The following is a 16,188-nucleotide window of genomic DNA, read 5'->3' as shown; positions in this document are numbered from 1 at the left end:
GAGACCACGAGGGGATGCACCCCCTAGTGGAGCAGGAAGGCACGCATGCGTGGAGCAGCAAAGCAAACTTAAATCTTCAATCAAGTTTGCTTGAAAATGCTTCCGCATCGGGGCTCCGTAGATGACATCACCCACATGTGAGAATATATGCCTGCTGTCCCTGGATAACACCTGTTACGGTAAGTAACTGCTTTATTCTATTGTCTATTGATACTTAGTTTTTGGAAATCCATTTGAGGCCAAGTGAACAATCTGCTGGAGAATCCAGTGCATTATCATACGACACTGTGTTATTTGGTACTGCAATGAGAGCTAATAATAATAAATTTTTGCTCATTATGACAGGGGTTGCCATACAGCAAATAATGAAAAATTGGGATCGGCTGAACTACAATTTTTGGTGGAATTCGTTGTGCCAAATCTTTAAAATGGAGTGGGCAATAGCTATACAACAGGGTCTTTTTTTTTGCATGGATTTTGTTGTTACAAATTGACAATCAAAACTGAATGATTAGAAAAAAAACAAAAAAAAACCCAAACCTCACGCATCTTCCCATTGTTTCTCATTACAGACCCAAAATCATCATCTTACCCCTTCCACATTGACTTTACATCCATTGTTTATTCAGTAGCATAGAAAGCAACTTCTATGCTACTGAAGGAGTACCCCACCACAATTACAAATGACACTCTAGAGCACTCATCACAATACCCAAAAATGTCTCCTACCCTCTTCTCCTTCCCAAAGATATCAAGAGGACAAAAAACACTTCAGGCTTCAAATTATTTGTAATGTTTTTTCACATTTTATTGCATTTTGTAAATAGCCCAGATTCCCAACTCAGCAGCAAGCTGTGACCATATTTACACCCAGGGATCATCATAACCCAGATTTTACAAAGCCTTACTCACAAATCCTAGCAGCTGTTACAGGAAGAATATAAAAACTTCTCAGGCAGGTTTTTGTTCAGAGTCAGAGATTTCACAGCATCCCCCACAGAAAATCTTAAATAATAAGTTGGTAAAAATCATTTGTCTAAAGCATGATCCTTTCCAGTAATACCTGTCAATACAGTAGATCAGGGAATCCCAGAATGCATCCGCTCACTTTACTGGTTAAAGCACACCAGTCACTCACTTCTCCACTAATGAATGCACAGAGATTAGAAAGCTCAATAGGTATTCAGATTTCCATAACATAATTAGAACAGGACTATCACTTATCAGCAACCTGCTGCTGGACATCTGCTGCTTGAGAAAATAAAAGTGAAGCTGGACAGACCCTGTCCAGTCAATCCTCCCTCCCATCCCTCCACAAGCTACAAAACCACATGTTAGTGTGATTTCAACCAGAATGCAGAGAAGATGTGAAATGGAAAGGATCAAGCAGCTCAAGGTCAGTTTTTTTGTTTTTTTTTTAAACTGTGGTGAACTGTGCACAGTAAAAAGAGGAAGACTAGAAGGCCAAACTGTGCTTCATGGCTTCCAGGGCAATTCATGAAACCAAAGCACAGAAAACCTGCATCTGAGCTTCTGGGAGAACGGGATAAAAATTTAAATAAATAAATAAATAAATAAATAAACAAACAAACAAACAAAACTCCCCCACAACCAGCACTACTACACAATCTTGAGGAGGAAAATATTTTATGGACGCTAAAGTGCAATAGGTTTTCTGTGGAGTTATTCTTCCTGTTTAAAACCTAAAAATTCTTGACACACATTTCCTGGGCTTCGTGCAAAGGGACAACTTCATACACGAGAAGAAAGTCACTTCAAAAGTTAGCATTGGGTTATATACACATAGATATTGCCAAGAACTACCATACAGATTCTACTAAATATTATTCAAATTACTTACTTCTATATGGTTGAGGGAAAAAAATTAAGACATTTGAAAAGTACATCATGAAACCCTCATATGGAAAGCAGGTAGTGCCATCACTCAGTTGACGACATCAAAAGCACTGGAATGATGATGTCACCCACCACATAATGCTTTCTGCAAATCTTCTTAACTCCCTAAACCCTTCAGAAATTCCCTTTTCCCTCCCCACAAAACAGACAACAATCCACAGAGAAAAACACCATCAGGGGATGAGGCAGCATAACATCTGCCCACCATTTGTGGTGCACGCCAACTACAATTCTTTTAGTTTTTGAAGAAAAATTAAAATAAAACAGCCAGTTAGCAAAGGCTAGGCCAGCAGCTGGAAATATTCAACAGATGTCTGGCGAAATCCATGCTGCCATGACCACAATTTCAAAATAGTTAGTTTACAGAACGCTCAGCTTGCAAACACATAGATTAATACAGAAACACACATGGTGTTAGTGGCCACCCCGTGGTATAAATATAAGACATGTGTTTTGTTAAATGCTCTACAAGACTCCTCCAAGATTCATGAGCAGTTCATGCCATGTCGTTCTTCCCCTGTCTCACTATACTGAAGCACCCCCCCCATTTCCCCCACCCTCTAAGCAGGCATGACTGTCAAACACGCCACTAGGGAAGCACACTGGCGTGAGAAGCATGCACACACATACACACACACACACTGCAGTGGCTGCTCCCTCCCAAGCCCTCCCCTGCCAGTTGTGTGGGTTCTTCAGGATCTAGAATCACTCAGGAAGGGGGCCAGTTCAGTTGGACCAAAAATAAGGGATTAAAAAAAAAACAACACACCCCCCAAAAAAACCCACCACCACAACAAATGGTAAGGGGAAAGCAGAGGAGATGTGCGGTGGGCCCCGTGGCGCTTCGGAATGGTGCAGTGCTGGCTGGGAAATCAGGAGGTGGAGGTTCAGCCAGATCCAGTCATGCAGTCTGTGCCACAAGTCACTTTATTTCTCTCCAAACATGGCCCCCACCCCACCCTGCCCATTGCTTAAGGAGTGGTTTAAAGAGACATGGAAGAGAGGACAGAACGTTGGCAAGAGACAGAGTATCCCCGAGAGCGCAAGCGGAGCCAGCTGAGATTCGCTCACTTAGCTGTCATCATCTGGACAAATTCTGTTAAGGGAAAAAAAAAGAAAAAACATAAGCTTAATGGTGGAAGTGCACATATGAATGATCAGTATGAGGCATTGCTTTTGCTGTCAAGAGTCGGTGCCCACTGAGATTCTGGGATTATTAGGACCATGAAGAAAAGGCAACATATTCCTGAAGTACAGAATTCTCAGCAGGGACTAACAGCAAGAGCTGTGCTTCTCACCACATAGGTCAGGCAAAAGAACTGTAAAATATACAGCAAAAATACTTATATGGATTCTGAGTTATTGGCAAATGAAAGGTAAAACCAGAATTCAAGGATATTCTGAGGTACAGGAATAGCATAGAAAACCGAGAGGTTCAACTGAAAGATTAGGTTCTTACCTGGATAATCTTTGTTAATATATACAATAGGTTAGGTGATCAATCTGTGCTCGCAAACTGCTTGTAGAAGGGTGTCAATTAAGAGAATGACATGGGGACAAATGTGTCCCCCATCCCTAAAGAAACTCAATTTCCCCATCCCAGTAAATTTTGTCGCTGTCCCTGTCCGATTCCTGTAAAGCTCTGCCTTAACCACACAAGCCTCAAACACATGATTTTAAAGTGTTTGAGGCTTGTGTAGATGAGGATGGAGCTTGCAAGAATGGGGCAGGGACAGGAAAAGAGCTCGTGGGGATGGGGAAAGATTTGTCCACATGTCATTCTTTAGCGTCAATCACATCTTTGAGCTCCTCCTTCACTAGTGGAGTATTGTGCACTCTTCAGTTTGTACCAAAACAAATCGATCTATACTAACAGAAGAGAGAAGGCAGGGCAAGGGGAACTTCCCCAGAGATATCATATTTGTTCCTAAAGTACTTAGGCAGTTACAGGGAACAATCTTTCTCCACAATAACTGACGGCTAAATTTCAACTCCACTAGTACTACTCAATCTGTAACTTTTTAATTATTGTAAACCACACAGAACGTCACGGTACTGCGGTATATAAATTGTTATTATTATTATATCATGCATTTCTGTTCTGATCTGTAACTCATGAAAAGGAACAATAATTAGCATAAGCTTACAACATAGATGTATCCATGGTGCAACCAGACATACAGCTCCAAAGCTCAAACTCATTACTTTATTAGTAACTTATTCATACATGTTCATCCAACTGACAGAAGAAAAACTCCAGTTCTGGACTATAGGAGTTGTCTAAGGAAGAAAGCAGGCAAAATTGCAAAACCCACAGGGTGAGCCATACAAACTCTTGTGTGTATTAATGGAAAGAAAATTATCCAGGTAAGAATCTGTATGTTAGGTGACATACCAAAACAGTGTTGGACATCCAAAGCGGGACAGAACCGAGGACCCAAAAGTGGTGTCCTCTTGAACCACCATGTCCACTCTGTAGAACCTTATAAAAGGCACAGAGAGTAGACCAAGTAGCAACGCTACAGATCTTTTTGGGCGGAACTACCCAGGATTCTGCCCTTGAGGACACCACACTTGTAACAGAATGAGCTTTGAGAGAAATAAGTGGCTGTTTGTCACAGCCAATGTACGTTGATGAAGTTGCCATGCAAATCCATATGGTGATAGAAGCCTTGTATGCTGGTCTAACTGGTTAGGACAAAAAGCTGGTCGGAAAGCCAAGAATCATTGGTCCTTTCCAGGTAATGGAGTAAAATTTCATACATTCAACCTCTGCAATATCTTACCCTGCTTAGTTGAACCCGTAGGCAGAAAGGCAGGCAAGAAAACAAATCTCTTGGTTGATGTGGAAGGCATGTACGTTATCCAGTGAAACCACAGCCTCCATTTTCCTGAGGAAAGGCTCTCTGCAGGAAAGAACTTGCAATTCAAAGATCCTTCTTGCTGAGTCTACTGCCATCACAAATACTGTCTTCATTGTGAGATCCAGAAGGAACACTTCTTGGAGAGGCTCATAAAAAGGCATAGAAAGATCCTTCAAAATGATATTAAGATTCCAGGACAGAAAGGGCAGGAATAACAGAGGTCGCAATTTGAGTACTCATTTAAAAACCCAGGTCACATCTGGGTGAGATACCAGCAATAAACTCGGAAACATGAGAGGCCTGCCACTTGAACTAGACTTTTTTCTAGTCTGACCTGCAGAAATGCCAAATCACAAGAAATGGCGTCTCAAAAATGTTCTACCTGATCTCTGGTACACCAGAGCTGGCACTTCCAGGCCTTGGCATAAGCCACAAATGTTGATGGCTTTTTTGCTTGGAGAGTCGAAATGAATACCTCCGAATAACCCTTATGGGTTTAAACCATGTGCTCAAGAGCCATGCCGTAAGACCAAAGCGCTCCAAGTTCTCCTTGGGAATTGGTCCCTGACCAGAGGCGTCCTGAGTGCACCAGTAGTTTGATGCTTCTGTCTTGTTTGAGACACACTAAATCCACTTACCAAGGCCAGTGAGGACAATCTGGAGCTATCAAGATCACAAGTCCCAGGTGATTTGTAATTCTGTGGTTGACCCGGCCCACCATGGGCCAAGAAGGAAAACATATAGGCAACCTGAAGTTTCAAGTTTAATAAAATTTGATAAAAATCGCTTATCTGGAATTATTAAGCGAATAACAATCCAATAGTTATACAATTAAAACATGAAGTAAACACTTACAAATAACAGGTGGACATGACAAACCGGTACATTAGGTTAAAAAGGGAAGAAATACAATCTTTGTAAGATTAGAGACAAATAAGGTGAGTACATCAGGGATAAAGAAAAGAAAAAAAAGAGAGCAGTGGAGGAATAGCACTACATGTGAAAAACTATAATGGAGTTGCTAAAATGTTTAAAACAGGAATTCTAAGAAAGAATGCTGTCAAAGAAGATTCAACAATTATAGGCATCCTTTAAAAGAAAACTTTTCAGGTTACTCTTAAAATGATCTACATTATCTTCTCTTAAATATACACTTCTCCCTCTGTATTCGCAGTTTAAGCATTCACTGTTTCAATTATTCACGGTTTTTAGCTTGCTGGCTTCTCCCCCCAAATTACATCAGCTTGCATAGAGAAATCGCCGATTCCAAGCTTTTTACAAAGAAAAATTGCTGATTCCCAGCACTTTCTTCACCGTGCTTTGCTTCTCCTTCAGGAACAGGCCAGGTCTCCCACCATGTTATTCATGGTTTCACCATATTCACGATGGTTCTTAATAGAAAACAACGAATAACATATGAAAAGTTATTTGCAGTTTTTCTGTATTTGCGATTCTGTTAATCCCCTATCAAAGCAAATACGGAGGGAGAAGTGTAGTGGAAGGGTATTCCATGTCTGTGGGGCAATGACCGAAAAAATATTTTGCCTGTATGTACCTATAATCTTTAATGATGGTACTATCAGAAGATGTTGGTCCATAGAACGAAGTGTACATGTTGGGGCGTATGGAATTAACAGATTATGTATGTATTGAGGCTTCTAAAAGGACCAAGTTTTAAATGTCAGTAGACACTGTCCAAGAACATTCTGACTACCTTTCTGTCAAGGTGCTTTTCCAATGTTCTCAATGGTAGACAAATGGCTTGAAGCTCCAAATGATTTATGGACCACTTTCTCTGTGGGAGAGTCCATTGTCTCTGTACTGAATGATCGCCTCAATGAGCCACCCCCCCCCCCCCAGCCAAAACAGGCCAGTATCAGCCATTAAGTTTCACCCATAAAGAGATTTGGAGAGGCATGCTCTTTGATAAGTAATCTCCTTGAAGCCACGAGCACAAGCTGTTCCTCGCTTCCCCTGTCCAGGGAATGACAATCGCAGGGACCACCAAGAGTCTAGAGGGGGTGCCATCAAGCCCAACACCTAGGCTTGGAGATAATGCCAAGTCATGAGATTCAACATATGAGGAGGACGAGCACTGCTATCTTCAGAGCTCAGAGACTTGTAACTCTGAAGAGGGGAAATAAATCCTCTCTTGGGATAAGAGTTTTTCATCCAATCATAGCTAGACATGCAGTAAGCAGGTCCAACTCAAGAAGGCAATAGGTTTATGATATTTGCAAATATCATAAACCTATTGCCTTCTTGAGTTGGACCTGCTTACTGCATGTCTAGCTATGATTGGATGAAAAACTCTTATCCCAAGAGAGGATTTATTTCCCCTCTTCAGAGTTACAAGTCTCTGAGCTCTGAAGATAGCAGTGCTCGTCCTCCTCATATGTTGGCTATATTGATTGAGTCAGTCTGTATTTTGCTATTTGATACTTTTTCTGACTCCATTGTTACACAGTCCCTGCTATTGTGGAAACAAAGTCATGAGATTCAGCATCACTAAGAGCTCTACAATATACTTCCTGAGTTTGCTTGTATGGCTCAAGGAAAAAGAAGCAGCTTTTTGTTGTGTCAAAGGAGACTCCCAAATACTCCAAACAACTCTTCTTAAAGTTCACTATCCAGCCCAGATCCTGTAGGAGATCCACAACTTGTCAAACTGCTTGCTTGTCCTCCGATGGTGTGCTGATCAACCAATCATCCAGGTATGGATGTACTTGCATCCCCATCCCTGTAGAGGTAAGCTGCAACCACCACCATCACCTTGATGAAGGTACATAGGGTCGTTGACTACCTGAAAAGAATAGCTTCAAATTAAAAATGACTTTGAAGGACATGGAATCTCAAATATTTCCTGTGGTCCGGGAAAATTGGAATATGAAGGTATGCCTCTGTCAGATCTAGAGAGACTAAGAATTACTCCACAGCCACCGCTGCAATGCTTGACCAAACCGTCTCCATCCAGAAGCACAGTATTTTCAGCACCGCATTCTCGGACTTTAGGTCCAGGATTGATCTCCAGTCTTCTGTGCCTTTTTTTAGGTACTGTGAAGTATATGGATTATCAGCCAAAGTAGAGAATGACACGGTGACGGTTTACCCGCGGCCACCGCATTTAAGCCGCGGGTCACCGCCGAAAACGGGGAAGAAAACTAGCAGTCGCTGCGGTGACGGGGACAAGGCCATTCACCGACCGCGGAAACGGTGAATAGGTTTGTCCCCGCGGGCCAATGTACCCCCTTCTAGGAACCGCTATTTACCGCCCGACGCCCGATTCACCCCCCCAGCAGGACCGCTCGCACCCCCACCCCGAACGACCGCTCGCACGCGCTCCCACCCGCACCCGCGATCGGAGCAAGAGGGAGCCCAAGCCCTCTTGCCCGGCCGACTCCCCGACGTCCGATACATCCCCCCCCCGGCAGGACCACTCGCACCCCCACCCCGAAGGACCGCCGACTTCCCGACAATATCGGGCCAGAAGGGAGCCCAAACCCTCCTGGCCACGGCGACCCCCTAACCCCACCCCGCACTACATTACGGGCCGGAGGGATCCCAGGCCCTCCTGCCCTCGACGCAAACCCCCCTCCCCCCCAACGACCGCCCCCCCCAAGAACCTCCGACCGCCCCCCCAGCCGACCCGCGACCCCCCTGGCGACCCCCACGACCCCCCCACCCCCCTTCCCCGTACCTTTGGTAGTTGGCCGGACAGACGGGAGCCAAACCCGCCTGTCCGGCAGGCAGCCAACGAAGGAATGAGGCCGGATTGGCCCATCCATCCTAAAGCTCCGCCTACTGGTGGGGCCTAAGGCGCGTGGGCCAATCAGAATAGGCCCTGGAGCCTTAGGTCCCACCTGGGGGCGCGGCCTGAGGCACATGGGCCCAACCCGACCATGTGCCTTAGGCCGCGCCCCCAGGTGGGACCTAAGGCTCCAGGGCCTATTCTGATTGGCCCACGCGCCTTAGGCCCCACCAGTAGGCGGAGCTTTAGGATGGATGGGCCAATCCGGCCTCATTCCTTCGTTGGCTGCCTGCCGGACAGGCGGTTTTGGCTCCCGTCTGTCCGGCCAACTACCAAAGGTACGGGGAAGGGGGGTGGGGGGGTCGTGGGGGTCGCCAGGGGGGTCGCGGGTCGGCTGGGGGGGGCGGTCGTTGGGGGGAGGGGGGTTTGCGTCGAGGGCAGGAGGGCTGCAGTGCAGAACATAAGCCTTTCATTAAGACAATCCTGGTTCGCTTTTCCAAGTTAAAACAATTAGAAAAATATTTCTGGAGTGCTGTAATAAATTAAAATTAATAGTGCTCAGAACCCCCAAGGTAACTTCAGGCATCATTTTGAAGCTGGGGGGGCGGTCGTTGGGGGGAGGGGGGTTTGCGTCGAGGGCAGGAGGGCCTGGGATCCCTCCTGCCCGTAATGTAGTGCGGGGTGGGGTTAGGGGGTCGCCGTGGCCAGGAGGATTTGGGCTCCCTCCTGGCCCGATATTGTTGGGGAGTCGGCGGTCCTTCGGGGGGAGGGATGTATCGGACGTCGGGGGGGGGGCATCAGGCTTTCAGGATGGGGACAGACCTTCAAGGGGGGACAGTGCAGGGAAGTCAGGGAATTTATATTAATTAATTTTTTCTCTGCGTGTTTTGTTTTTGTATAGTTATTAACTAATATTTAACTAAGTTTTAAAGTTTTAAAGAATGTTTCCTTTATACGTAAATAAAGAAAAGTGAATGGGATTGCAGTGGCGGTGACGGGGCGGTGAATGGGGTGGCAGTGGCGGTGACGGGGCGGTGAAGAGGATGGTGAGACGGGGACGGGGCGGTGACGGGGATGGTGAGACGGGGACGGGGCGGTGACGGTGAGACGGGGACGGGGCGGTGACGGGGACCAATTTTTTCACCGTGTCATTCTCTAAGCCAAAGGCCAATTCTTCTTTGGGAACTAGTTCTATGGCTTGAATGTCCAACAACCTTTGCACCGTCACCCGGATCCTGGCATCTTTTACTAGCCATCCGGCTGGCAAGTTGTTGAATAAATCCGAAGGAGGGTGAGCACTCAATCTTGTGGCCCTCTTGAATAATACCTAGGACCTAGTGGTCTGAGGAAATTCTCTCCCACTCCCTCCAGAATGCATACAGCCTCCTGCCAATGTGCAGGGGTATGGTGACTGCAGATCTGGTGTCATGGTGACCTCTTGGAGGTTATGCTGACGTCTGGAGTTGTTAAATCTCTGGCTGTATCCCTGAGTGGAGGAACCCGCAAAGTACTGGCAGGAATGTCGTGAGAAATAAAAATTGCCTCTGCCTCCCCTGACTGTATGGCATTGAATTAAGGCAGTGATCGCCACGCTGACTATAAAGTTGTCTAAGCCTTTTCCAAATAGTATCTGCCCTTTGAAGAGCAGTCTTCTTGGCGTGGCTTTGAAGGCTGAATCGCCTACCCCATTGCCTGATTTTGAGCTTACTTCAGGACAAAATGGCATCCACCAAAAACCTTCTCGATTCTGATGAGGTCATATAGACTAGCATCTGCCACATAATCCACCTTTCCAGCACTAGCTAGGGGCAGATGTCCTGCTCCACAATAGGACTCTGCCTTAACTTGGTGTGGCATGCATATGTCACAAATAAGGCTGCCGCTGCAGCTTTGATCCCCAAAGTCAACATTTCAAATTGCTTCTTTTAAGATCCACTTTTTAACATCACTCCCCCCCGTTGCTAGGGAGGGAGGTACATTTTAGTCACTTGAACCACCATGTAATCCACCTTCAGCTACTAAACAGCTGCTGAAATTTATAAAGCCATAGGATAAAATTTGGACATAGTCTGCCACCGTTATGTCGACTTCCGGAGTCTCCCATTGCTCAGTCAACAGCAAGGTGATGTCCAGATGCGCAGAGAAAAAGGTGATCTGAACATATGAGCAGTTCAGTATTGGTCGCCGTACCTAAAGAAAGATATGGCGATACTCAAGAGGGTTCAGAAGAGAGCGACACATTTGATAAAAGTATGGAAAACCTTTCATACGCTGAAAGACTGGAGAAACTGGGGCTCTTTTCCCTGGAGAAGCAGAGACTTACAGGGGATATGATAGAGACTTACAAGATCATGAAGGGCATAGAGAAAGTGGAGAGGGACAGATTCTTCAAACTTTCAAAATCTACAAGAACGAGAGGCATTCAGCAAAATTAAAAGGGGACAGATTCAGAACCAATGCTAGGAAGTTCTTCACCCAACGGGTGGTGGACAACCTGGAATGCGCTTCCAGAGGGCGTGATAGGACAAGGTACGGTATTGGAGTTCAAGAAGGGATTAGATGATTTCCTGAAGGAAAAGGGAATAGAAGGGTATAGATAGAGGAATACTATACAGGTCCTGGACCTGATGGGCCGCTGTGTGAGCGGACTGCTGGGCATGATGGACCTCTGGTCTGACCCAGCAGAGGAACTGCTTATGTTCTTATGAACTGTGAAGTGGATGGCTGCTGGGGCTCCAACTTCAACTCCCTAAGTGCATCCTTAACATGTGGGATGGTAGCCAACTTGAAAAGCCACAGCACCTATTGATCATCTCCCTGACCGTGGGCAACTACTGCCTCTTGACTCCCATTTCCTAACAGGGAACTGGAATCCTCCAGGAAAGCAGCTGAATCCTGGGACAATAAAAGGCATGGGGTCTGACCTCCAATCCTCCCAGTCTTGTTCCGCTTGGTCACAGGCTGGGAGCTAGCTTTCTCCACAGTGGAGATACCTCCAGAAGAGGGATCTCTCTCTGGCTCACTGCCGGCGCTCCCTCAGGTAGCACAGCATGTCCAGGACCTGTCAAATAAACATTCCACAGGAGATTCACAAACTCTGGGGTAAATCCTTGCACAGGTGGCCCCATAGATCCTTGCAAGACCTCAGACCGACTTCTCTTGGGCTCTGCAGCATCCATGCACTTGAATTTCACACCTTTGCTGTTTGAGGTCTCCAGGAGAGATTTTCTCCCTACTATTCAAACCCCCTGCAGTTCCCCAGCCCTAGAAGACTCAGAGGAGGTTTAAGCCTAAGGTTCCCATGGCTATATCACCTTCCCCGCAGCACAAGGATGCTCCTCAGCCAACCATCCAGCGCAAAACTGGCATGATATAGGGGCAGAACAGCCTGAGGAATCAATCCCAGCCGATTTTAAGCTAAATTGAAGGGTTTGAGGCAGATGGAACCTTTAGAGAAAAAAAAAAATCATTTAAAATCAAAGATGGCTGCTGCCAATGAATTTGTGGCAAAACAGTCCGCAAGGGCTCCCCCAAAGTTTAACAACTCAGAGAGCAGGGTTTTGGAGAAGGGGAACCCTAGTTCTGGCCCCAGAAACCCTAAACAACTTTTTCAGATCCCTACCCCCGATTTTCTCCTTAGGGAATAATGGGCTTTACTCGCTGTGCTTTGCTGGTGCCTGCCTGTGTCAGCTTTGCTGCAGCCTGACTAAAGGGGGAGGACTTTCTGCCTCAAATCCTTGCAAGAAAAACAGTTCAAAACTGTAGATCTTTGTGCTACCAGTTGGATAAATGCCGACTGAGGACTCCACTCTCACAGATCCTCACGGCGTGACCTGGGGGGGGGGGGGGGGGAAATGGAGAGAGATTAAAACACAGCCGGCTCGCTGAAATCCAAAGTGATTCATATAGGGACCCCACAGCCTGCACACAAGTCTCTGATAAATTGGAAGGCAAGCTGGCTCCTAAGAGAACAGACCCAAAGACTTGAAGCACAAAGAAGATTGGCTCAACAGGTACACCTGTGGGTGTGAGCTGCAGTAGACCCTTGTAAAGTCTTTGTCCTCTTCCAGGCAGAATAGCCCCCAAAATGGGGACCTCTGACACCAAAGCCTCCTGAAACAGAAGAATACCCCAAAATAATAATAAACAAACAGAGCAGAATACAACTTCTCAGTTCGCTTGCAGAAGAAAAACTGAAGAGGGCTTTATACTCCACTGGTGAAGGAGGAGCTGAACAGATGGAATAGACACCCTTTTGCAAGCAGTTCATGAGCACGGATTATTACCTAATGTACAGACTCCTGTGTTTAGGTAACAGATGAACTCCAGCTAACCGCTCATCAAGGCTGAGCGTTCAAGAGCCATGCCGTAACACCAAAATGCCGTGGGTTCTCCAAGGACACCAGTACCTGTCTGAGAAGATATTAATGAAAAGGGAACTGGAACTTCTTGCCCTGCTAAAATGTATGAGAACTGCATACTGTGGGCAGTGAGGCCAATACAGAGCCACTAGAGACACCAGGCCAGAATGCGTTGCTGTCTGGTAGATGACCAGACCACTGGGGGGGGGGGGGGGGGGAACGACACATCATACAGGAACTGGTGAGCCAGCCAGGGCCAAACCAATGCATACAACCTTAGTTTACACACTGTTCGTCGACTGAAAAGGCACCTGGCTTTTTGAGATTTCTGCCGAAACCAACAAGACCATCTGGGGCAGACAGAACAGCTCCTAAGACCAGGAAATGTCGGCCGAAGAGTAGAAGCAAGCCATACCTAAACTAACAAGAATGTGGCCCTTGAAAGAAGACTGCTGAAGGTGATTCTCAAAGCAGCGTCCTCACCCTCACAGTCCAACGAGTTCGGCTCTCAGACTCTGCACCAGCAGGAAATGTACTAAAAATCCGAATGAGATCCTAAAGAGCATTTGGCATCACAGCCACCATCCAGCACCAGCGGAGGACAGACATGCACTTCAACAGAGGACGCATTGCGCAGGCCGACATGACATACACACACCATAAAGGAAGTGGTCACTGCCACTTGGCTACCTGAGGATGCTAGAAAATAAAATATTGTATCATAACAGCCTCTTATGATCCTGAGAATCCTGAACTTCACTCCCCCATCACTAGGAAGGGCTGCTGTCACTAGGAAGGGAAGTGCTAGAAACCAGCGACATGGCAGAATCCACCTCAGGCTATTCAAACTTGCCAAAAAGCAGGATTCAGGTGATTAAGCGTAGACATAGCTTTAGCAGATTGGAAAAAGTCATCCGGGGTCACATTGTTCTGAAATCAGACCCAGGAGCTGTGGACGGAATGGAAAAGGCACAGGAGAATGGTCCAGGACCGAAGCCTGGAAGGTGGAAAATCCAAATGGAGGGAAATGGAGCTCTATCAGAACATCTTCTATAAAAGAGGCAAACAGAAGCCTGCTGAAAATGAGAAGGACCAGCACCTCCAAATCCAGACACTCAAGAGTGGCCGAGACCAGGCTCAGCAAAGGCAGCAGCCAGATCCAACTTAAATACAGTTGCAGGAGACAGAGCAAACCTAAAATCTGCATGGCAATGACTTCAATCAAGGTCTGGCACAACCAGACAAGAGAGCTCCCAAACAGGAAGCTTTGCCACTGACACCATAGACCAAAAAAGCCCCAACACACCCACCGGCTGCATCCAACAAGCAGGGTCTGAGGATACACCGTTCCAAGGATCCGAGTAAAATCTGGTGAAAAGGCCCACTCCGCAACCATGGCAGGGCTCTGTTGAGATACAAGCATCGCAGCAAAAGAGTCCTCAGACTCAGAATGCAGGCATACTGCGTAAGACTCCAGAACTGTCTCTGGGTGAGATTTTCTTTGAAAGACATGGACCCAACCCAGAAGACATGGCTCCTCAGCCTCAGAGACACAGAAGAGGTGAAGCCCGACGCTCCCACCCCCTCCCCCGGTGCGCTATGGCAATCGGTACGCAATCACTGATCCGGCGCAATGTCCACATCCAATAGATTAGCGGCTGGGGAGTCCATCCCAATTGATTTTGAGTCAAATCTAGGGGGTTCTTGAGGCAGAAATCAAAGTTAGAAAAAAAAGATTTTTTTAAATATCCAAGATGGCCGCCGTTACAAATTCACACCAAAAATAAACAAAATCTATATATATATATATATATATAAAAAATCGGAGGTATGTATGTGTGTATGTGCCGCGATCACGCAAAAACGGCTTGACCGATTTGAACGAAACTTGGTATGCAGATCCCTCACTACCTGGGGTGATATGTTCTGGGGGTCTCGCGGCCCACCTGCACACGTGGGCGGAGCTACAAACAGAAAATCAGATTTCACCCATTCATGTCAATGGAAAAAATGTAAAAAGCTGCCATTCTCACAGTAATTCAAAAACGGCTTGACCAATTTGAACGAAACTTGGTATGCAGATCCCTCACTACCTGGGATGATATGTTCTGGGGGTCTCGCGGCCCACCTGCACACGTGGGCGGAGCTACAAACAGATAATCAGATTTCACCCATTCATGTCAATGGAAAAAAATGTAAAAAGCTGCCATTCTCACAGTAATTCAAAAACGGCTTGACCAATTTGAACGAAACTTGGTATGCAGATCCCTCACTACCTGGGATGATATGTTCTGGGGGTCTCGCGGCCCACCTGCACACGTGGGCGGAGCTACAAACAGATAATCAGATTTCACCCATTCATGTCAATGGAAAAAATGTAAAAAGCTGCCATTCTCACTGTAATTCAAAAACGGCTTGACCGATTTGAACGAAACTTGGTATGCAGATCCCTCACTACCTGGGGTGATATGTTCTAGGGGTCTCGCGGCTCACCTGCACACGTGGGCGGAGCTACAAACAGAAAATCAGATTTCACCCATTCATGTCAATGGAAAAAATGTAAAAAGCTGCCATTCTCACAGTAATTCAAAAACGGCTTGACCGATTTGAACGAAACTTGGTATGCAGATCCCTCACTACCTGGGATGATATGTTCTGGGGGTCTTGCGGCCCACCTGCACACGTGGGCGGAGCTACAAACAGAAAATCAGATTTCACCCATTCATGTCAATGGAAAAAATGTAAAAAGCTGCCATTCTCACTGTAATTCAAAAACGGCTTGACCGATTTGAACGAAACTTGGTATGCAGATCCCTCACTACCTGGGGTGATATGTTCTGGGGGTCTTGCGGCCCACCTGCACACGTGGGCGGAGCTACAAACAGAAAATCAGATTTCACCCATTCATGTCAATGGAAAATATGTAAAAAGCTGCCATTCTCACAGTAATTCAAAAACGACTTGACCGATTTGAACGAAACTTGGTATGCAGATCCCTCACTACCTGGGGTGATATGTTCTGGGGGTCTTGCGGCCCACAACTCTATGTTGCTTGCTCAAGGGTGGGTTCACCCAATAATTTATATGTTCTTGCTCCAGGAGGTGAAACTAAAATTGTTGTTTATAATCACGTTTTGCGTTAGTTGTATTGTATTCATTTTGTCAAATATTTCACATTATAATTTGAATATTGTACTTTTTATTAAGCTGTAAAAAAATAATTTCATTCACCACTATAAAGTATCTTTATTTGAATCCATTTACAGTGTTATTGCTATAATTAAATACCCGTGCAACG

At 46.0% G+C, this 16,188-nt stretch overlaps 1 protein-coding gene across 1 annotated transcript in view; it reads right to left on the bottom strand.

Annotated features, from left to right (window-relative positions):
* Positions 1 to 783: 783 nt before the first annotated feature.
* The window catches only part of CALM3 (calmodulin 3), a 36,352-nt gene continuing 20,947 nt past the window's right edge, over positions 784 to 16,188 (bottom strand). The window contains exon 6 of the mRNA XM_033954581.1: positions 784 to 3,013. Coding sequence (XP_033810472.1) covers positions 2,985 to 3,013 — 29 coding nt within the window. The 3' untranslated portion in view covers positions 784 to 2,984. The remainder of the gene's footprint in view (positions 3,014 to 16,188) is intronic.

The sequence above is a fragment of the Geotrypetes seraphini genome, chromosome 8 (genome assembly GCF_902459505.1).
Source record: "Geotrypetes seraphini chromosome 8, aGeoSer1.1, whole genome shotgun sequence".
Lineage (NCBI taxonomy): Eukaryota > Metazoa > Chordata > Amphibia > Gymnophiona > Dermophiidae > Geotrypetes > Geotrypetes seraphini.
Note: the sequence above shows the minus strand (reverse complement) of the source record. Positions and strands in the feature narration are given on the sequence as shown.